Source organism: Megalops cyprinoides, chromosome 6 (assembly GCF_013368585.1).
Source record: "Megalops cyprinoides isolate fMegCyp1 chromosome 6, fMegCyp1.pri, whole genome shotgun sequence".
Lineage (NCBI taxonomy): Eukaryota > Metazoa > Chordata > Actinopteri > Elopiformes > Megalopidae > Megalops > Megalops cyprinoides.
Genome location: NC_050588.1, coordinates 7623878 through 7646146, shown reverse-complemented (window position 1 = coordinate 7646146; position 22269 = coordinate 7623878). Strand labels below are relative to the sequence as shown.

Below are 22269 nucleotides of genomic sequence, written 5' to 3'. Positions count from 1 at the left end.
GGATGTTAATAATATTATTATTGGTTGTACAGCCTATGTATTAAACCAAATGTATGTATATTTGCATGACTTCTGCTTTATGTTATGTTTCAAAAACAAACTTAGCCTTCAACCCATGCGATCATCTTCGTTGTGTTGTTTTGTTCCTATTTCAGAGTTTTGGCCACTCTGATCTTTGAAAAATGCTCAACATGATTGAGCAAACAAAAAAACCAGAAGCCCTCATAATCGTTGATATATGGAGTCTTTCACAATCGTTGAACTTCCCCACCTTTGGCCGGGATCCTTTTTTGTTTTCATGCCTTTATGTCGCCAAGCCAAAAAAATGGAAGCCAGCCCTTTAAGGTTAAATCAATCAAGTGTTTGTGGCCGCGCCCTTTTCCACTGGTGCCAGATTTGGCTTCACACTTTATTGACCTGACACAGCAAACCACACCCACAAGGGACCAGAGCAGTCATTATGCGTCGCTCTGCCTCCTGTCGCATCTGTGTGTTTAAGGGTACATTTTATGGCCTACATTGCACTTACAGGAATAAAGCTAGGCTTCTCTTTCTACCTTGTTCACAAAACAGTCTGCCTTTGAATGACGCTAACTCTTTGACACTAAATCTCATCGTAGGATGTTGTTCAGAGTGTCACACTTGAATTCTACATCTGAAGACTCCTCATTAATTTCACAAGCAGGAATGACTGGTTTGTTTACTGTGGTTTTACACCATTACCCACATCTGAAGGCAGCACTCCAAGCCATTGGCGATGACGCTTGTCTTGCGCCGAATGGCACCGTTACGGATTCAGAACGAATTAAACATTAATTCACACGAGAGGTTGAGGGGATCCAGTGGTCTAGAAAAATCAAGACTATGACATCATCACACAACTTGATGATGTAACAGGATCAGACAGCCATTGGCACATATAATAAATGGAGACAGGACACATCTGCTCTGTGTGTTTAGATGCCCTTTGCATTTCCCCTGTGAACTGGATTTGTTTAAAATTTGAGGGTTCCTCTAAAAGGATTTACGTTTGATCATTTTGGAACACTTTTCACACCACCGAACTCATATTATCAAGGTAAACAAAAAAAAAACGCACCTGCTTCCATTCTCAATTTAGCAAAACAGGAGGATCAAAGAGCATACTGCTTTATCTCTCTGTTCTGTATCACACAACCACCTAACAATTAGGGAATATGTTGCATTAAGGTTGGTAAGAATAATTAAATATGAAATTGGCATGGGATATATTTTAACCTGCTCAACAAGAATCCTAGGCTCAAGCCCATTGTGTTTTGAAAAAACTGTCTTTCCAGGATTTTCATAATCTAATAAACCACCCCAGCAGTGACTCATTTTCATCTGCAAATTGTTTTGACCCCATCTGCCATGGTTTTACACCAAGCTGCTGTTAAATTCCTTGGTCTGGGTGTCTATTTAAAGCAAATGAAAGCAGTGTCTTTAAAGCCATTCTTCACCCCAAGAAAAGGGGATATCTGCATACACGTTAACCACTTGTACATAAAATATACATAAGGGCTTTACATTTGTGATTTGAAAAAAAAATTAGGCCAAATATTTTAACTACAAAAAGTTATTAAATTATTTGACCATCAATACACATTTGCTTCTGTGCCTGGCAAATGTGGCAAATTATGTTTTATTGTATTTTATCAAAAGGACAAAATGCTATTAAAACATGGCATGTTTTAATGACATTTTCTAGATACTTTATCATCATACTAATTGCATTCCGATTTTTATTGCAAATATGTCAAACTTTACAGAAAGCATTTCGATGTTTGTAGTTAAACTTGAAAAATGTCCTCAGTAATAAACCCTGACAAAACGAGAACAGACGCGTGGTTCCACCTTCTGCTCAGACGTGTAATTCACTTGGGTCCTTGTATCATTTACAAAGAAATCATTTCTGTACCTTTCACACAGGCCTACATCTCCAGAAATATGGGGACATTACTTCCTTATCTTCGTTTTCGTTTTCAGCTTAATCTTAATTTTCTGGCAGCCACCTGTCAATCACTGTACAGTGTAGCCTACCTTGACTGTTGATGAAGTATTGCCCAAACTTGGCCCAAACAAGGCAAGTTTCCCTGTGGTGGTCACTGCTGAACGGACGGATGGAACTATTTATACACGAGTGACATTTCCAAATCAGCATCCACCGTGTTGCGTCTACTCTTCTCCATAGAAATGAAAAATCTGACGTCTTTCCATTGTATCCCTGCCTTCTAACACTGAGCTGGATTCTGGTCCTTACATTGGCATATAAGCAAATAAATACTTAATAACCTTTATAATAGGTCTACTTATTTGGTTTATATGTAGATACAGGACTGACTGTGTTGCTTGGTTTTATATTTTCACTTTAAGAAGTACGTAGCGTGTTGTAACGATTATTTTGTGCAAACTCGTTGTTATAGTAATCATCCATACGGTTTTGTTCTACATTTAGTTGGAACGAAATGGATCCAAGACCGCAGATATCGATTATTGTACATACATGGTCTGTTTGTTAGGTAATATGATGTGGATTGTTCATAGACTACATTGGTAGAAAAAGACCGGTTATTTCGTTTTGTCAAAAGTACAGGATCTTCTTGTTCTCTCATTCGGGGGCTGTCTGCAAAATCGGGACGTCCACATCGGCCGCTGTTATACCTCGAATATTTGAAAAGAGTAGAAATGATCTATTTCGAATGATTAACTGCATCTTTAAGAGTTATTACGCCCAATGAAATATGGTAATCACCCGAGTAGTTTATTGTAATTGGGAGGTGCAGTTTCGCAGCTGGGAGCTATATGTACCACGTGACGAGAGAAAGTCTAATGTTTCTCTCGCAGTAGCAGCCATCATTTCACTCCAATACAAATCCATCCCGAAAAACGGAGAGGCGACGGAATAAAAGGAATAGCCATGGACTAGCACGAGGATTATTCTGGAGGGAATAATTCGCTTGTTTCCGTTCGCTCCGGTTTTTTCAACTTTATCGTGGCTGTAGCTTTTGCAGGTGAAGTATAATTTGTATTTAACGTCTGCATTCAATGCTTTGTTTCCACTTCAGACAGAAAGAAGGAATAGTTTGTGCAAGCCATTCTAAAGATACGGAGTCGAAGAGTCAACATGAAAAAATAGTGAAGAAAATATGTATATTTAGAGGTGTATATTGAAAGTCGTAAAGGCAGATTTAAACTTTTATTTTAAGATGCTGAATTGCACCGCTCGAATGTAAATAACGTATTAAATATCCTGTATTGAAACGGAAGTACTTTGTGTTATTTTAAGATTATTTTCACCAGGTTATATTAAAAGCAATGAATGTCTTGCGCGAAAAATTCCTCCTATTTGTGCTTAAAAATGAAAACACGCGCAATCAGCAATGCACTGAATCGTATAACGCACAATCCGTGATAACCAGCTTGGTAACGAGCAAGGTACTTCTGTGATCTTCCAGTTTGCAGCGTATGTCCGGTAAAAAGTAGCTAGCTAGCTAACTTGGCTAAATGAGGCTGTTTTGGGGGTTGAGTTGTTCATAACACGGTACACAACATGAAAAGCGATGTTTGTCAAAAACTGTTTGCCGGGGACGTTGCGTTTTGTGATTCTTGCATCTGTCCACTAATTGGTTATGGGGCAGTGTTTCCTATAAATGTCGCACGTTCATGCTTTTTTCGTTTAAGGACTAAACTGGCTTGAAGAAACCACGGCCAGTTCTACTTTCGTTTTGACAAAGCGTATTATTACTAGATCGTTTTCTTAACGTTCTGGTATGCATTATAAACAGCAGTCAGTGCGAAATTGTACGGCTATTTAGTAAGTAATTAAGTACCACATTGTATGTATATGCTTGCCTATCGTTAGAAATGAGTAACATGTAACTGTTATTGTATTTAATGTTTCTTGTGTCTTTAAACAAGTAGGCTACTTTGTAACAACTGACTTGTCCTGTACCGCCGATAATTTACTGATGTCAAGTAAAATTGTAAAGGGGTATAGCAACTTGGAAGATGCGTACGACCAAAGGCTAGCTATATGTAATTGTTCTCCCAAAATGTTAACAAGTAATTGAGGAATAAAATTAACCACTGTTGATTTCTGAATACTATCCCTATGGTAATCCACCTTTCGGTTGGCTACTGGGTAAACTCTAGCCATTATTTGAATGTTATCCATATTAAGGGCAGAGTTATTTTAATATGTTTCAGGATGTATGTGTGTATCGCAGGCATTTTATCGGTTTCAGAATCTACGTTACTGTTTTATAACAAGAAACGCCCATTCATTGTGCTCATTATCCCGTTCCGTGTACATGCCGTACTCGACGTTCCTCCAGTTGCTGCTATGGCCATCTTAAACAAAGACGTTGTTTCTTTTGGATGTATTTTGTTTTTATTTGGACGTTGTGTAAAGTGATGAGGTCAGCACTCGTGGTCGAAGCCCCACGTGATAATTTGTTACCACAGTTACAGAAAGAGTTTACTTGTGACTGACATTGTAGAAACGCGACTCGAAAGCCGCGCGCCTAAATGGGTTGAACATGTGTTAATCATTCGACTATTCCGTGTAGTCTCAGGCGTAGCTGAGTCTTTCACCCATCTGCGCGGTGTTTCATCAGGTAAGCTGAGCTTAATCGGAGAAAAGTTGCACCACGGTTTGGTATTTAGCGTTAGCGTAACGCTGGAGAGAGCCTGCATATCCGCAGCGATTGAAAGCGAATGAACAGGAACCAAATGCTAACTTTGTTACAACCGCGTGTGGAGTTTATAGACATTTGCTTGCACTGAATACTGACCGGTTTTCTTTCTTTCTTTTCTTTCTTTCTTGACACCGTCCGGCTTTTTAACAAAAGGTACCTTCCAAAATAAAGTGATCAGCAGGCTCTGGTGGCTCTTAAGTACTGCAAAAGAACATCTAACTGTGATACATGATGGTTATGGCAAATTCCCCTTGTGCTTTTGCTGCTAAAGTGTGTGTTTCCAGGCACATTAATCAAACAAAGCGTGTGTGACCTCGTCATGTCTGCAATGTCCTAACCCAGTGATAGGGATTCTGGCATAGGTGCTGCTACCTCTAAAGGTGTTAATTTGGGGTGCTGATTCAGAATTGTTTTTGAAGATCACTTTTCTTTGGGTAGGTGATTCTCTGTTCTTTTGGCTCCTTCATTCAGTCCCTCTAATCATTATCCACTTTAAATGATCAAATCAGTTGCTCCTGTCCACCTCAGCTGATCGGGCGGCTCAAAATGGCTACCTGGAATCAAGATTTTTATTATTGGATTCAAGTTTACTTTCTGTGGTGAAAGGGTACTCAGTTTTTTTTTAAGAAAAAAACCCTTTCATCCCCATGCATTTACTAACCCCAAACACAACATCAGCATCTTAATAGTATGCTTCACAGATGCTGTATGTCCAGTCTTCATGTTACAATAAGATAACATTTAATGATTAAAAATGCATGTTGTAACATTAATATAAATTGATATAAATGCTCCTTAATGGTGGTGCTGTAGTATTTCTAGAAACTTTTGCAGAACACTTCACAAGTGGTGTGCTGAACTTTGAAGCGTTGGCAAAGACAACTCTGCTCTACCAACTAAGAACAGCAGTGAAAAATTCCTCAACTGTAAAAGTTAATAGACTGAAAAATAATTTCTTCAACTGAACGTTCTTGAGAAACTGGAGCCTGGTGGAGTTTCTTAAGGCTTTTAACCAATTTGCCCCCCATTAAACTGGACTGAAGTTATAGAAAGGAGGGATATGCTATTCAAGGCAATAAGGTTCTATAACTCCTTAGACTTTATAACAATTAGGTTTTAACATCTAGGTTTTTGTTAATTTCATGACATTTTCCAACTTTATGAATGCAGCAGTGATGTCCTCTTTATCCTCTTTGCGTATTAGTTTGTTAGTTAAAATCTTTATTGCCACTTAATTTCCTGCCCACAATATTTAGCTGTCTTGCTTGTCTTACCTTTTACCTACCTGGGTAGTTACAATAAACAAAATGCTCTGGTAGTAATTTTTCCTATTTTTAGCTAACTGTTACTTCTGTAAATACTGTATACCAAATGGAGCACTTTATGCAGTAATGTGTCCTTTTAAAGATGGCTCTGGCTGATTATGGGAATCTGAATGTCAAGTCTTTGAATGCTGTCATCTTCATTTCTTATTAACCCTCTAGTCCAGCAGTTGACTAGTGCAGACAGGTGTGTTTTTTCATGTGACCTTAGGTTTTAGTTGTGGGCTCAGGCCAGGACCACCCCCGAGTCCCTTCCCCTAGCCCTTACTTGATTTCTCCCTCAAGGACCTGAAAGGATTTGATGAATGTCCACAGTATGATAATTGCTCTACCTAACCCTCCAATATGTGAGGTGTAGTTTCTTTTCATATTGCTTAAACCTATCCAGTGCTTTCAGGGGATTTGCATGCTCGCTCCCCTTTGGGATGATTCTGGATTGGGTCACGGTCTTCTCCGGTAACCCTTACACCCTCCTCCATGCAGAGTGTGTCTGGTGTGGCGTGGGTCTGCTGACCTCCTTACTCTGCCACTTTGCCAGTTGTCTTCCCATGATTGTGCTGAGAGAGGAAGGGTATGCGCTGGATATCTGCCACAGGGGCAATCCTCCCACCCCCGTCCCCCCAAACACACAAAAACACGCACATGAAGTATTGCGGCTGCAGCCCTCCCCAGGGAACCTGCGCAAGGCTCTCTGCAGATGTAAGCCTCTTACACTGAGACTGTGCCAGGGCCAGGCTGCGGCAGCTCTCATCTGCCTTTTGTTCAGGAGCCCCCCTCGTCAGCCGCACCCAACTACACCCCCCCCCCCCCCCTCCCTTCTTGGAACACCCGGTCTGTCGTTTGAGAGTTTTGTGCCGCTGGAGGCCCCGAGACTAAACGCTGTGGGTGGACCACTGAGGAGAACTCAAAGCTGCCCTTCTGCCGCCTGCGCGTCGCAAGTGTTCCGCTTCGCCCAAGCTCCACGCCAGATTTCATGGCCGCCGTTCCGCAATCCGATTTCTGTGAAAAGGGGGTTAAAAACAGCACTGGAAGGGTACGCCCACAGTGAGGCTTTGCCCGGAGTTATCTTTAAGGACACATTTTCTCTCCTTTAAGGCCACACAAACACGCACACAATGGCTGCCATGATGGATTAGTCACCCAGTGTGCCAGCTTGGCCATCTGTCTGGCTGCCTGAACAGTGTAAGTCCTAATGATATCTCTATCTGACAGAGAGCTGCCCAGTCCAAGTCAACACTGAAGCCTCTTTCTCTTGGGAGACAATGGGTTCCTGTATTGCGAAGGCGGAACGGGCATTATGCTGCAAATTGTCTTAACCCATTACAGCAGGGGTTCCTCATCCTGCTTCAGATAACCCTCCATGCACACTGGCTAGTTGCTGGTCAGATGAATTTCTTGGAGGTATATTGAAATGGTATTGCAGCATATTACTTAATTTTCGCACCATTGTATCAGTACTGATTCTCAACCTGATGAAGACCAATTTGATTAGATCTGCTTAAGTGGATATTCGATTACTTGTTTTAGGTCCTCCCCAATAAGTCATTTAATACCCAGTTGTGCTTAATCAAGATGGACTTGAGATTTAACGCTTGCTAATCTGGCAGTGCAGCATGGGGACATTCATGGCCAGATGGGCACCACATTTTCTCCAGGTTGATTTGGGATGAGACAGATTGAGGAAATCAGTCCTCAGTAATAAGGAATATAAGCATTTCAAGTCAGTTAACTCCATTAATCTGAAACCTGGTTGTTTATCTGTAATATTTATGTATAATTTCATAATGTAAAATTTGAAGTGTCTGACAGTCAGGCTGTACACAACATCTGATCTGAGCAGGAAATTGACAAAATGCCTGTGGGATTCCTCGCTGAGAAGCTGTTGCCGTGCGTTTGTGCAGAGCGCCTGCTCCAGGGGAAAGAGCCCGGGATGCGCTTATGGGCGTGTGGGGAGCACTAAAGCGAGTTTGGGTTTCTGCGCAGAAAGTCCCGGGACCGCACTGTTAGGGTGCCAGAACATTTAATGGGCGGTTTGGGTGACCGCTGCTACAAGTGTTGTTTCTCATGCGGAGCTCCAGATGCAGCTGGTACAGTGATCACTCACTCATTTGGGGGGTGTGCATTGGCCTGTCTCAGGCAGTGGTGGGGATATATGTCTGGGGGGTGGATGGAAGGGGGGGGGGGTTCTCCACATCAAAATATTTGCTTCAAAGTAGTCTTTGGCAACCTCTGGTTTGCTGCTTCAGCAGTTTGGCAACCTCATTTTCGAAAGCCAAAACGAGGTCTGTAAACCATATTATTCGAGAAGCTAACCTCTGTAAAATCTGTTTAAACTATTTTTTTTCCTATATCCCACTTCTTTAGACCTTCTGCTGACTTTACCGTTGCTGTAGGTTTTTTAAGGACCGAACGCTGTATGATTAAGAGAGAAGTGGATGGAAATTTCTCTGTGGTAATGCTGTGGTGGGACAGGACTTCCACTGGTCGTGTTAGCAACATGGCAGTTCGGTTTTGTTCAATGGTCCGCATTGTTTAAATGTTAACCGTTCTGCTCCGTTTGACCTGGCCACAGTCACTCCTGTGTAAGGCTCCCCCCTCCTCTTCCATGCAGTGCTGTGAGGTTCTGTGTACTTAGCAGTGGCTCTATTGAACACACTACAGGTAAACAACAGGTGTTCCTTTCCCATGCAAATCAGTAGCAGTGAATCGTCTCGTAAATTAACACTTCAGTTCCTTACTACTGCTTTTGTTTAACAGGTCAGGAAAAGAATCCCAGATCTGTGTTTAACAGACAACTTTAACGACTTAATTGTTTTAAGGGATAGACCATGTTACATCTCCTGCATTTACTGCCCTTAAGAATTAAGGTCATGTAGGTAATGGGAAATTTAACAGGAAACTTCAAAAGGGTACAAGAACAGCACTTGTGTTCTCATTTGGGAAAAAAAAACAGTGAGTGTTTGTACAGGTTTCTGATGGCTCACTACAGAATTCATTAAAAGGACAGGGGTGATACATACTTCAAAACTATGCGGGGATGGACAGTTTCAGCCAGGCAGTCCGTTTGTTGGTATTCATTTTGTCACGGCTTTCAGTTCTTTAAGTGATTTGTATGGGACATTGGTTCACCTGGTTTTCTTCTTGAATAGAGGCTTTTGAGCTACCTTTTCTTCAAGGACTGAATTTGCCCATCGCTGTAGTAGGTCTCCGACTTTATTGACCCTACCTTTGAGTACACAGTGTACTCTAAATGGATACTTGATAATCACTTATCTTATTCAGACAGCTAGCACCTGAACTCTTTAAACTTTGCTGAGAGCACAGTCATTGGAGCAGCGGCAGCTCACTCCTGTGAAACCTGTAGCCCGTCGCTCCATGTGCCTTTGTGTATCAAACCTGCAATTCTGAATACAGTATTTGCCAGCTTATTACACTTTCACTGAAAGCCACTGCATACCCCACCCATGGCTGGGATTGGGTCTTGGGCTTCAGTGGAAGACTGAAATGAATACACATTGATAAAATTTTTATTAACATTTTGACCTGAAGTTTCTCCAGAAGTGTGGAAGTGCCACTGCTGCCCAGGTGTTGAGTTTTCAGTGTTCCCCTTTACTTACCAATATTGCATTTTTTTTGTGTGTGTGAGTCTTGGAAACCTTAAATCTGCTGAAATTCCAGCCCGGGGCTGGAAACGGTTTAGGAATGACATCGCTGGCATCCGGATCCTGCCCGCTTTAAAAAAGGCCCCCCCTTTCTCTCTCTCTCCTTGGAGCATTGAGAATCTACCACCTGGGTGACTGCAAACACGGCACAGGGGACGTTATAGCAGTGGGGCAAAGGCCCGGCGAGACCCAGACCAAAATGTCATCCTGCGTGTGTGCTGGCAAATGAAACGAGTTCAAAGAACTGTGCGTTTTTTTTTTTTTTTTTTAAGCATGAATGTTCTGGCTGATAATTTTATCCGGTCCAGAATTAACTACTTTCACCTGCTTGTCAGGATCTGTCAGTACATGATAAATGCCTCATCCCTCTGTACACAAGCCCTCAAAATGGTTAAGGACTGGAGCAGTCTACGCCATTACAGACATTTATTCCTGATTGTAGTCTGTGGATGTTCAGTTTCTAATCTTTCACACCATCAGAGGGGAATGAACTTTGATTTCCGCAACAGCATCATGGTGCTACTGCCCTGACAGGGTTTTTTTTTTTTTTTTTTTTTTTTTTGCCCGAGTGGCCTCATGACTTCTCTTAACCTGTTTTTAGGGCCCTTCCTTTACAACCAACCTACCCTAAACCAGGTGATAGAGAGGGCATGAATCATTGGATAATTAAGGTGTACATTCCAGAATGTTCCAGCAGAATTGTTTTTTTTTGTAGAGTGTCTCCTGCCCCATGGAGTCTATGATTGTAACAAACCAATGGGACACACTGACATTTGAATGTGTTAATAATGTTTTTACAACAATCGGTGTCTGTCTGGATACCGTGAATGACACGGATACTTTTTACGTGCTATATATTTTTCCACAAGCAGCTGTAAATTTTATGTCTTCGCTGTAAATTTGAAAGCCCTTTGTGAGGTTCAAGATTGTAATCTGGGTGGAACTTTTCCCTTAATTGCTGGGGCTGTGTTAGAATCAGTCTTGTGAATGTGTGTTTCTTGGAAAGGGTTCTCAGGAAGTGATATAATTTGTGTGTAATTCTTTCAGACGTGTTGACCAGTGCCATGTGGAAGGAAGGTAGGTCATTGGCCATCTTGGTGGTGTCCTGGGCAGCATCTTTCTGGTATCCACTTTAAAAACCAGAAGGATTTTTATCCACTCACTTTTTCCATGTGGACCTTTTCAGATGTACCCCATTATATAATATAGCCCTGTCCATAGTGGGCCATTTGTTTCATACTGTATGTCCTGTTACTAACCGTGTCCCTGTACCAAGACTGCTGCAGTAGTTCTGTCCCTTTCTTGCCACTTTTCCCCAAGTCTGCTTCTCACATCTGTGCGTAGGTGGATTTCAGTCACTGACCCATAAGGGGAGATTTCAAGAGGCAGAAAGCTGCTAGAAATAATGGCAAACTTCAAGTATAAATAGTTGGTTTGATGAAAATCTTTATTTAATGTCTATTAAAAACAATTTTAGTGTGTTAACATGTACATTTTATGTGTAGATAAAATAAATTTGTTCCAGCCATCGTTGGTTTAATCGGATACACTGTACATTTAATTATGGCTTAAGGTGCCGTTTAAGCTCAGCCTAAGCTATTCTAAATAACTACTCTAAACTTTCAACACGGTATTTTAATAATTCTAAACTTATACTATATGAAAGTAGTAACATAAATTTTCAAATTGCTTCACAAGGTAGTTTAATCGGCCTTCTTACAAATCTTCTTTTGGGATGTTCTGCAATACTGAAGTGAGTACAAAGTCTGACTTGAGCACAAGCTTCACCTAATTGGCCAATCAGGGCACAGGCTCCCCAAGTGGGACAGAGCCTGTGCGTCAACGGAAGATCATAATTTGTCTGAGTTTTCTTGATCAACCCTGATGTCCTGTTAGGAAGTGGCATTTCCTGTGTTGGAACCCTTGACTGGCATCATGGCTTTCCAGCTGTTTCTTACAATGCCGTCTTTGCTAGCTGCAGTGGTCGAGGTTGGCAGCCTTGCTGTCCAGACATCAGCAGAACCTGGCTTAAGGTAGTCATTTGCTAACTTTGTAAGGGTTAATACCTGTACTTCAGTGTGGTAATAAGGATGGTGGAGTGAAATCACTGAAAGCACTATGTGAAAGCACTATGACTGTGTTGTGCTTTGATAGGATATCTCTTGAGACAACAAAGAATCCTTGGTATTCTGGGACCCAGCCTCCCACTGTCTAAGATGACCCGTGAGCAAAAACTGAAACATTTCATCTGTTCATCTTTTTTTATTTTGTTGCTTTCATTACTTATTCATTTGTTTGTTTATTTAACAAACAGATTCTGTGCAGTGATCATGGGGAGCTTTTAGGTAATTGCAAGACACTTGAGAGTGAGTTTTTGTCAAGGGTAATATCCTAGATCTAATGGTGCATGTGGAACTAAATTTCACATTATTGATGTCTAGTGAGATGTCTAACATTTTTAAATGAAAGAATAAGGAGGATGTGACTTTCTGTCAATGAACAGAAGCAGAAGAGCTCTTTCCCAATAATTAAAGCACATGTATACTGAGGCTCTGATTGATATAACTAAGCTATTCTGAAAATTTTTGCCATTTTGACTGATGCACTCTCAGTGTGGACTGTATGAGGCATTTGGCACAGTTATTCAGTCTCGGGATAAAGTGGCAACTCGTGTAGTGTCATCGGTTGAACCTGCTGAATCTTCCCCACTCTACCCACTTCAGACAGAGCGTCCCCTCTCTGGTGGGTCTTCCTACTCTACGCAGTCATTAAGCCCCCCCGGCTGCCTCCTCCCGCGCAATGTGCAGCCGTGCCAGGAAGCGAGTCTCGCCGCTGCACTCTCATTGAACTGTCTTGTTGTGACTGTGGTAGGCTGCATGTGCTGTCCAGGAAAGACCCGCCTCCCTTTCCAGCCTGCTCCCAACCCCCCTCCTTCACCCTCCTTCCTTCACCACTTCCTCTCCTGCCTCAGTGTCACATGTGGCTCTGTTTCTGCCATCGCGGGACTTCTGTTCTGACATACAGATTGACTCAATCCTGTGGTGAGTCAGTCTGTCTTTTAGACATCTCTTATAAGAGAAGCACACTGCAAATGGTGACCAGAAGCCTTGCGCTGCTTTTGCATTGTCCTCAGAAGTATCTGCTCTGGCCCAGCCAAGGATATCATGGAGCTTCCCCCCGCCAGGCTCGAGTCAATAAGAACATCTTTGCGTGACAAGGCAAACACTCCCCATATTTTGTTTGCAAGTGCCGTTGAAAATCTTCAAAGCTTGCTCATAACATGCTGCGGTGTTTCGGGTTAGGGGGTCTTCAGGGCCCTGTGTGGTGGGGGTGGTGCCTTGGCCTCCACGCGTGCTGGGAAAAAACAAGCACTTTGCATCGGCACTCAACATCAAGGATATCATTCCCGCGGGCGAGCTACAGTTTCTTTTCCAAGCTGAGTGCAGTCACAGTCGGCCTCCCTTTGCTGTTAGACGCGGCGGGTCCTGGGATCGCCCTGCACACGTTTTAGATTAGAAACGCATTTCACCGGTGTCTGTCACTCCAGGTCACCAAGCTTCTGCGGGGTAGGCAGAGTTGACATGGTCAGCTGTCCTCATGGAAACGTCCCACGCTGGGACATGGCCGGCTTTAGGAAACTCTGTGGGTTTCGGTAGCGGCAGACAGCCGTAAGGGCCCTGAGTGGTGTTTGGAGCCTGCGGTCAGAGTGAGCGGCCCTGCTGTAATGATGACAGGCTGCAGTCGGGCACCGCGCGCTAGTGCCAGCCTACAGCGCGGCACCTGTCTCTGCCCGGCCTGGCCCCTCCACCCGGGAGGAGTGGAGCAATTTAATCTGTCTAGTCAGTGGGTGAGCAATCTGTTTTTCGGTCTCCCTCCATTAACTCCACGCAGACTGTCTGAGTGCTGTGAGGTGGTGGAGCCAACATTGTTTACTGCGCAGTCATGCTGCACCGTGCCCCTGTAATCCCGGGCTTTCCTATTAAAGCCCATACACTCCACCAGAGGCATGTGCATGAAATCGCCTTCACCTCTGCTGCTCCTTTGCCCTTCTCACTACTTTGTAGTACATATTTTTGATCACACTTAGGTGATCAACCATTTTTCTTAAGACATAAATGGTTGATCTCCTCCTCTAAAGCTTTTTTTAAAACTGTTAGCTGCTTTTTTGATTTTACTCTAGCACTGGCTTTCAAAACTGCTCTAGCTCATCTCCTTTCTAGCTCATTCAGCTGTGCCCTCTGTGATTTTTACCATAATTTACCCGGTTTACATTTCACTAAAATTTGATACCTGCCACTCAAGTGTTAATGACCCACGTGCAAAAAATGTCTACAGAAACCTTATTTGGTTTTATTTTTGTCCATTATTATGGCTGTCGCATCACAGGGCAATAAAATTCCCCCCAAAATTCTTTGCAATGTAATGAATTGAATTCTTCAGATCTAGCAAGAATCCCCAGTTGATTCTGTTTAGCTGTGCCTTCCTTCCAAACACACATTCTGTGAAAGTACTGTTGCATGTTTTGTGTGGAACACATTTTGGGTATAAACGCAAGTTTGGCCTGTGAGCACCCCTCTGCGTTCTTTTTAATTGAATTGTAGACCAGGGTTTATTGAGAGGCATTTTGGCCTCTTCTCTGAATCGAGTAAACAGCCATTTAAATGGGTCATGTCTCTCCGCTGTTGGCCAAATGGAGGGGAAGAAAAAGCAAGCAGTGGGTGGTAAGCCTGTGAATGTAAACAGGGGCTTTTTTCAATGGCTGTCCAGCTTTTTAGAGAAAATGAGAGATGTTAATTTGTACACTCCTCTGGGTGCTCACGCTTAACTGTTTCCTGTCCTGTCTTGGTTCAGCAGGTCTGGCTTATGGCTATCCCCTCAGGGGTTGTATTTTTTCCCCCTAAGCGGCTGGGAACGTGGACATGGAAGGTGGAGACAGAAGGTGTTACAAGGGACGGCAATGTTATCGGTGATTGCTCTCGGCTGGCTTTCTGAGGGCCGATGCCTCCCCAGCAGCTGTGAGTTCAGGTTGCAGGAATGCGTGGTTGTCTGGCTGCCGAATGCACGCTGATTAATAACTGCAAGGGAGATGACTGCGATTTGCAGGGAGGAAGCGAGTTCCATTGCAGACGTGCCGGCAACACTGTGAGGTTTCTCTCTCTCCTGTCTGTGAGGTGCTGGTTTTGTTTGATGGACCTCTGTTTTCTTAAAATTTGTACCTGGAAACATGGCACAGTGGAATCCTGTAATTTTTTGAGAGGCCTCTCCTCCTGGAAAGTTGATGAGTGCCTTGCTCCCTTCTCAGTTCACATGTGATTCTTCAGCTGGCAGGGGTACTGGCCCCCTGCATTGGGAGGTGATTGAAATGCAGAAAAGGCCCTCTGTATGCACAGGCCTGGAGGAACACTGGCACCTTTTGTGGCGACTGTCAAGCCCACATTTAATCCTCATGCAAATTCAGGCTCTCTGCAGACTCTCGCATGCTCATTCACTGTTCACTCGCCTGTTGTGTAATCTGTAACCTAGTCTCTGTTTCTTGCTCACTCTCTGCCTCTGTTTGTCTATCCCTGTTTTTCTCTTATTTGTCCTTTTTCCAGTGACTTCCGTGTCACAAGTTTTTGAATTTACCTCAGAACCAAAATCTGGGCTCGTCTCAAGTCGTCCTGATACCCTTTGGACTGCAGGGAGCCCCTGCATGTGAGCTGTTTGGCGGAGCCCTGGTGAGCTTGGTTTTGGGTATAGCATCACACAAAGAGTGTTTCTCCTGGGTCCATCTGTTAAAATATCCTGGGATATTGAATTTTTTGGTATGTTTTGTCAGCTTGTATGATCACAAGTTTCGTCCTTTCTTTCTGTGGTGTTATACTGCAAGATGCCTCTCAGACATCTTTTCAGTCAATCTGTCTGCAAAAACATGTTAAACAAATGGTACCTTGAACAATATGTGTGTCCTCTAATGTATAACACATTTACCAAAAAGATCTGATCTGTCTCCCGGATCCTGGCACTGCAGTCTCAAGTTCCAGGCCTGCGGAGATGGTTTTGTTTGATGTGCATGAACCGGAAGGTTACTGACTCGGCCCACCCTCCCTGCACCTCTGTCATCCTCCAAAAACCAAATTTGAAACGGTCGAGCCACGGCGCTTGCATGATTCATTTGAAGCGGAGAACCTGCTCCATGAATTCCTCCAGGAACTCATCAATTTTGCATGCGGTCGGTGGTGTAGATGTGTGGCTTCTTTTGTCTGCACTGTCTCCGGTTCTGAAACTGAACCATGTCTAAGTCCGAAAGCGGCGACACTCTAGCTATATCTGCCAGGGGGATATGGGTAATTTTGCTTCATTGCTGCACTGAGCAGTTTGAGGCGTGACGGCAGCCTGCAGTATAACATTAAGTGTCTGTGTCTGCCGCTACCAGCATGGCAACCAGCCCAATGTTGTTGTGGTTTCCTCAAAGGACGCAGCTGCAGAGCTTTTTTTCTCCTCATTTTAGTCAGACATTTTAATATTGCCTTTCCTGTTATTTCACCAGACCTCCTTGTAAAGGGAGGAAGTGAAGCAGAACATATAGCTGTTTCCTGTTTGCATTTTTAATTCCTATTTTTAAAAACTACACAGAAGTTGTGGGTATTTGCTTTTGAAATGGTGTTGATGATATGGATCAGTGCAGGTGGGGGGGGGGGGGGGGGGGGGGTAAAATGACATGTGCAAGTCAGAAAAAACATGTTTCAGATCGAAAGGACCTTTTTTTGACCTCTAAGTTCTTTTCATTGTTCCCTATGCCTCAAAGGATTATCACACACCATGATTAAAATAATCAGGAATTCCACTCCTTTTTCCTACTGTGAAATGTCAAGGGAACAGAATTACACTTTGGCAGAACCACAGCTTACACCCTAATGATGTATGTAACAGTGGGACTGATGGGTCCCACATCTTTTATTTATGATGTGGGTAATTATATTGTGCCAGGTGTGTGGCAACATTGTGTAGATGCAAATTCTTTTGTAAAGACTAATATGTCTAGACAAGTGAAATGAATTCCTATTCTAATGACTAACATAACACTGTTAAATAATTTAACAGATGCCTTTACCCAAGGTGACATGGTTGTCTTGGCATTTTTTTAAAAGCATATTAATATTTGCATGTTTATTCAGGAGAAAAACCTTGCACAAGCAAGCCAAACATGCATTTCTGTAACCATGATCAATGATATACTTTTTTCTCCTCCAATCTCTCCAGGTGTGCTTGACCAGAATTTGTGATCTCGTTACCCGGCAGCTGGTACAGGACTGGGTCAGCCTCCTGATTGGTTAGACCAGGCTGCGAAAGAGGAGGGGGGCTCCAAGCCAAGGATATTCTCTCCATTGTTTTATTACTTAATATTTTTTTTTTGCTGGTGGAACGGAAAACTTGTGCAAAGAAAACCCCTACCCAGAGCATGGGGCAGAAGGTTCCTGGTGGAATCAAGACTGTGGACATGCGGGACCCAGCGTTTCGGCCGCTGAAGCTGGAGCTGCAGGCCCTGGCCTACACCAAGCCGGCCCGGCTGGACATGCTGCTGGACATGCCCCCCGTTCCCCAGGACGTCCAGGTCCAGCACTCCTGGAACAACGACGACCGCTCCCTCAACATCTTCGTCAAGGAGGACAACAAGCTGATATTTCACCGGCATCCGGTGGCCCAGAGCACGGACGGGATTCGGGGGAAAGTTGGGTACACCCGGGGACTTCACGTGTGGGAGATCAGCTGGGTGATGCGCCAGCGGGGCACCCATGCGGTGGTGGGCGTGGCTACAGCCGACGCGCCCCTGCATTCTGTAGGCTACACGGCGCTAGTAGGCAACAATAGTGAGTCCTGGGGCTGGGACCTGGGTAGGAACAAACTGTATCACGATGGCAAAAACCAGCCCAGTAAGACCTACCCTGCGTTTCTGGAGCCTGACGAAACCTTTATCGTACCAGATTCCTTTCTAGTGGTTTTGGACATGGACGAGGGCACGCTAAGCTTCATTGTGGATGGACAGTATCTGGGGGTGGCCTTCAGAGGACTGAAGGGCAAAAAACTGTATCCTGTAGTGAGCGCTGTGTGGGGACACTGCGAGATCAGAATCCGGTACATTAACGGACTCGATCGTAAGTATCTCCTAACCCCCTGCCCTCCTCCCCCACCTTCCCTGAGAGTACTGTAGTTCTCATTAGTCATGGCTCTCTAGTTTTAGAAGTTGTTAATTCATTTTGCAGATATGTGTGCTTTGGACATTTTTATATTTATTTTTTGATACTGTACAGTACATTTTCTTCTGACATGTCCTTTTAATTAGCCTTCATGTGCGATGGGAACCCTTTTGCTCTTCAAAGAGATGCATTGTCTGAGATTGAGGCGGCGTGTGTAATTTTATTTCCTAAAGCCAGTCCTTTTGAATTGCCTCTCTCTCCTGCGGGGGTTCCTTTGAGCATGTCCGAGAGCGCTTGTTCCTGAAAGGCAGCGTCTTCCCGGTTTGAGTCAAACTGCTGAATCGTGCTAATGAGATTCCGTGACCTACATAGCCAGCCGAGCCGGTTCCATGCATGCGGGCAGATGTCAGGCCGGTCGGCCCCCACGGTCCCGTCATGTGTTGTGTGGGATGTGTGGAGTCATGCGCAGGACGTGTGATGAGATATGAAGGCCAGAAGACAGCTGCAACCTTCTTAGCCCATATGCACCACCTGGCGACTTGCGTATGCATCTAATAAATGCTCCTGCTGTTTGCCGGAGAAGAAACCGAACCAGACTAGCTTTGGAGTGGCAACTCCCAGCCAGGCCATTTGTTTTTGGCCTTGCACTAGCAAAATTTCATGGGTTTTCCATGATTTACCTTTAACCTGAGTGTGGTGCCTGAACAATGAGCTTGAAAGGTGCCATTGTAAGTGCAGCGCTAACGGTAGTGCTTCAGAGGAGACCTCAGGTGAGCTGTCACACTGATCACCATCAGTCAATGCTCTAGTTTAGTTCTCCACTGGACAGAGGCAGATTTATGCTGGTTTCTTGGTCCCTGCTGGTGCAGCAAGGTATTCTACTACCAGCTCATTAAGCTCCTTATCGGTTGCTTCTTTCTGCAGTTCTTTTGCAGTGGAGCCCATGCCTTACCATGGTGTATCTGTCTGCCATTACACTCTTGCTGCTTTTTTTTTTAAATCCTCCATTTTGATAAATGTGACCTTTTATTAAGAGTTAAATCAGCCAAAAACTGCACACTAGGCTCCAGTATGTTTTTACCTCAATTGGTTTTGTTGCAGTTGCAGAACTAATTTGGCTTCATGCGTGTGTTCTGAATCTCTACATTATTTCATCACATTTCAGTAAGGTTTGTGTTGATAAGCCTTTCCCTTTTGCACTGGCAGATGATGGTTTCTTCACGCTAGAGACCTTTTAGTGAAATAGTCACGCTTGAACATGTTGGTGTGAAATTTTAATATAAACAGTAACGTTGAAACATTCCAACACATTACTGGAAGCTTTTCAAGCAGATGGACTACTTGCTAGAATGCACAAGCTAACATTTGCTGCATTGGGGTAAACTTATAACATCCTTATCGATCGCATGCAGTCCCATTTGAGAGTAACAATAAGTTTTCATCTTTTTAAAGTGGTTAATAAGAGCATCTAGGGTAAACATTGGAAATGAGCATGTTTTCTAAAGTTCTCTGAGGCCAAATGATTTTTTTTTGAAAATTTCATTCATATTGCCAGGAATGTTTGGAAAACCTTGACTTTAATTTTGTGCTTAGCTTTATGTCCTCTTTTATAAGCTGGCTGTTAAGATATTGCCCTAACCATACAGTAGCAGCCATAAAATGGTTGATCTGTATTGGTCCAGACTATTCATAATACAAAGGTTTATTGCAGAATATATTCCCTCTGATATAACTGTAGTCAAATTCGGGCATGAAATCATCTTGCCTAGTGACTTTCATGTGGTAGGATGAGCCAGTTTTGTTGAACTCTGCTTAAAGTTTATTTAACAAGGCGGGTTCATAAAGAACAAGCTCAGCCTCGTCCAAGCTACAAGCATATGGTATTCCCAAGCAGTCTGCTGTCCTAGCGTTCATCAGGCTCTATTTTGCTCATCTTCCAGGATCAGGCAGTTTGAGTGGCTATGGCTTTCAACTCATGAGCCAAGTAGCATTTTACTTGTCTGACACGACGTAGCCAATGTAAAGGTAACAAGGCTGTGGGCCACCCTCGGGCCTCCAGTACCTTGTGCTGCTGGGTACTCTCATATAACTGTCCTGTGGTGAAAAGCAGGCACATCTGTGGTCATTTTCACATAAGGGTCTTTTTAGGGAGCTATTTCGATGCAAGTTCAATACGTTTATGTGTATGAAAATGAAAGTTAACTGCTGTAAATGTTCCGGTGCCTGTGAACAGCATCTTAAGTAGTGCACCACATGGAAGTGCCAGAGCGCGTCTCGGGGCCCCCACGATGTAGGGCTGAGACCTGTGTGATTACAGTAAATTTGGGATTTGTTTTTCCTTTCATCCATCCAAAAAACTGGCACATGCCTTAGCTAAAAGTAAAGGCAGAGGAGTCTGCATATTCTGTAATTGAGTTTGCTAATGCCATCTTACTGAACATCATGTTTCACTGTCGTGATATGGAGTGGAACTGAGCGTAATGGAGCTGGAACTTTTCAGAGCAATAAGCAAGCAGGGAATTTGGGCCAATGATCCAGAGGACAAATTGAACTGAATTTGCGAAACTGACCCCAGCTCAGTGCTGACGGAATGATCCCTTTGGCTCAGCGTCTGCTACTTGTAATAAGCGGAGCTCCACAAGTCGGAACGGCCCAGCTGCTGTGGAGCTGCTCCGCTTGGCAGCCGAACTTTTACATCACGTCTAATGAATTACACATACTTGCGCCCGTGTGTTTTGCAGACAGCTGAAAATAAACTGGTCCCGAGGTCGCCGAAGGCTACCCACGGAGGGAGACGGCTGTTTAATGGAAGCCTGACCTCTCAGGAAGGGACGGGGTAATGAGACGTTAGCTCCGCGCGGCGTCCGAGGATGCAGGTGTTCCTTTCTGTGGGGAGCGCTTCTCTCTTTCCTCCAGTGGGAGGTCTCAGAAGCTCTCAGCCAGAGCATTAGTCAGCGGCGTGGCACCGGCGCGCTGGCTTCGGCTCATGAGAACCGCTCGCGGTTTTGTAATGAGAACATCTTGACTTTAAAGTTTTAAAAGGGGTGATTCAGAGGCACACAGCTGATTCGCTAATGGTGATGCTGGGAAGACTTTTTATTTATTTATTTGTTTTTTTAAATTTCTCATCCACCCCTCTTTGGGTCGGTTAGTCAAGCCCAGCTCACCGTCTGACCTGACATCTGCTCTTCAATGCCTTGATAGATGAGGATGCAGCTGTGAGCTCATGTATAAAAGGCTGTTTTCCTATGGTCAGTGTGGAAACTCCTCCCTTGGGAGCTTGGTTGGCACCACTAGTGTTTACCCAGGATCCTTTGCTTCAGTGTTTAGAATTTGGATGTTTTCCAATGTGAACAGGATTCACCCAAATTGTTGCTCCTATAGCCCCTGTATATAGTCTTGTCTTTCCTCAGATCAAAGGTTGCTGAACACTGGAGAGAACAGCTGCCTTCAATCATTATGTCCTGGGTTTGACCCAATGCTGGACAGTGTCCTCTCTCCGTTGTCTGGGGACAGGACAAATGCAACATTGACCCTAATAGTCCCATTACTGAAACACCTTTTCAGTGTGGGACATTGGCAGTTTAGGATCATTCCTCTAAAACAGTCCCTGCAAGTCTCTCTCTTGCTTATTCTGCGTGACTGCAGGCAATCTGACGGTCAGTCCGACCAAAACGTTAGCTCCTGTCAAATGAAAGAACACAGTGCTTCATGCGAGAAGCGGTATGGAAGGATTTTTTTTGTGTGTTTTTACTCCCCAGATCCACAACCGTGTATTTATGTTGCTGTTCTCCTGGTACTTTTGAATGCCCGGTTTGCTAAGTGTCTCTCTCTCCTCCTCCTCACAGCGGAGCCCCTTCCACTGATGGACCTGTGTCGGCGCTCAGTCCGAGTGGCGCTGGGGAGGGAGCGGCTTGGAGAAATCCACAGACTGCCCCTGCCCGCCTCCCTCAAGAACTACCTGCTCTACCAATGACAGCGGGAGCACCGGTGCCGCTGCGGGAATGGGCCCCGTCGCCATCTCTGCAAGGCCTTCCTCCTCTCGCCTTCCCCCATCCTCCTCAAGACCTGTCGCGGGGTCACATGGACGTGTCACATCTGACTTCTCCACCTCCACCTCCCTACCCTTTTATTATTTATGCTGTACCACCCAGCCATTCCATATGAAATGAAATGGCATTGTCCAAAAAACTGCACAGAGAGAAATCTACCGTCCTGTGTTAGGGCTTTTTTTTTTTTTTTTGATACTTCATTGTGTTTTGTTTAGCGTCATCCTGGCTTCGTTCCATTTTATTGCCTAGGTTTATTTTCCTCATTCTGCCTCGTTTCAATCATTTACTCAGTAGGAATATTTATAGAGATGCACAGAACACTTTGTTCCAAAGCAGACCCT

The 22269-nt window shown here is 44.0% G+C and overlaps 1 protein-coding gene across 1 annotated transcript; it reads left to right on the top strand.

Annotated features, from left to right (window-relative positions):
• The first annotated feature begins 2871 nt into the window (after positions 1–2871).
• On the top strand, positions 2872–22022 carry spsb1 (splA/ryanodine receptor domain and SOCS box containing 1). The gene is made up of 3 exons (XM_036531908.1): positions 2872–3029; positions 16942–17834; positions 21725–22022. Exons 2-3 carry the CDS (start codon positions 17141–17143, stop codon positions 21850–21852), a joined length of 822 nt encoding a protein of 273 aa, XP_036387801.1. The 5' UTR covers positions 2872–3029; positions 16942–17140; the 3' UTR covers positions 21853–22022.
• Positions 22023–22269: the final 247 nt, after the last annotated feature.

Bases quoted from the DNA above. Each gene is read 5' to 3' on its own strand.
- spsb1 (XM_036531908.1), top strand. From the start codon at position 17,141: ATGGGGCAGAAGGTTCCTGGTGGAATCAAGACTGTGGACATGCGGGAC. The intron at 17,835-21,724 runs GTAAGTATCTCC...TCCTCCTCACAG, and splicing joins GTACATTAACGGACTCGATC to CGGAGCCCCTTCCACTGATG.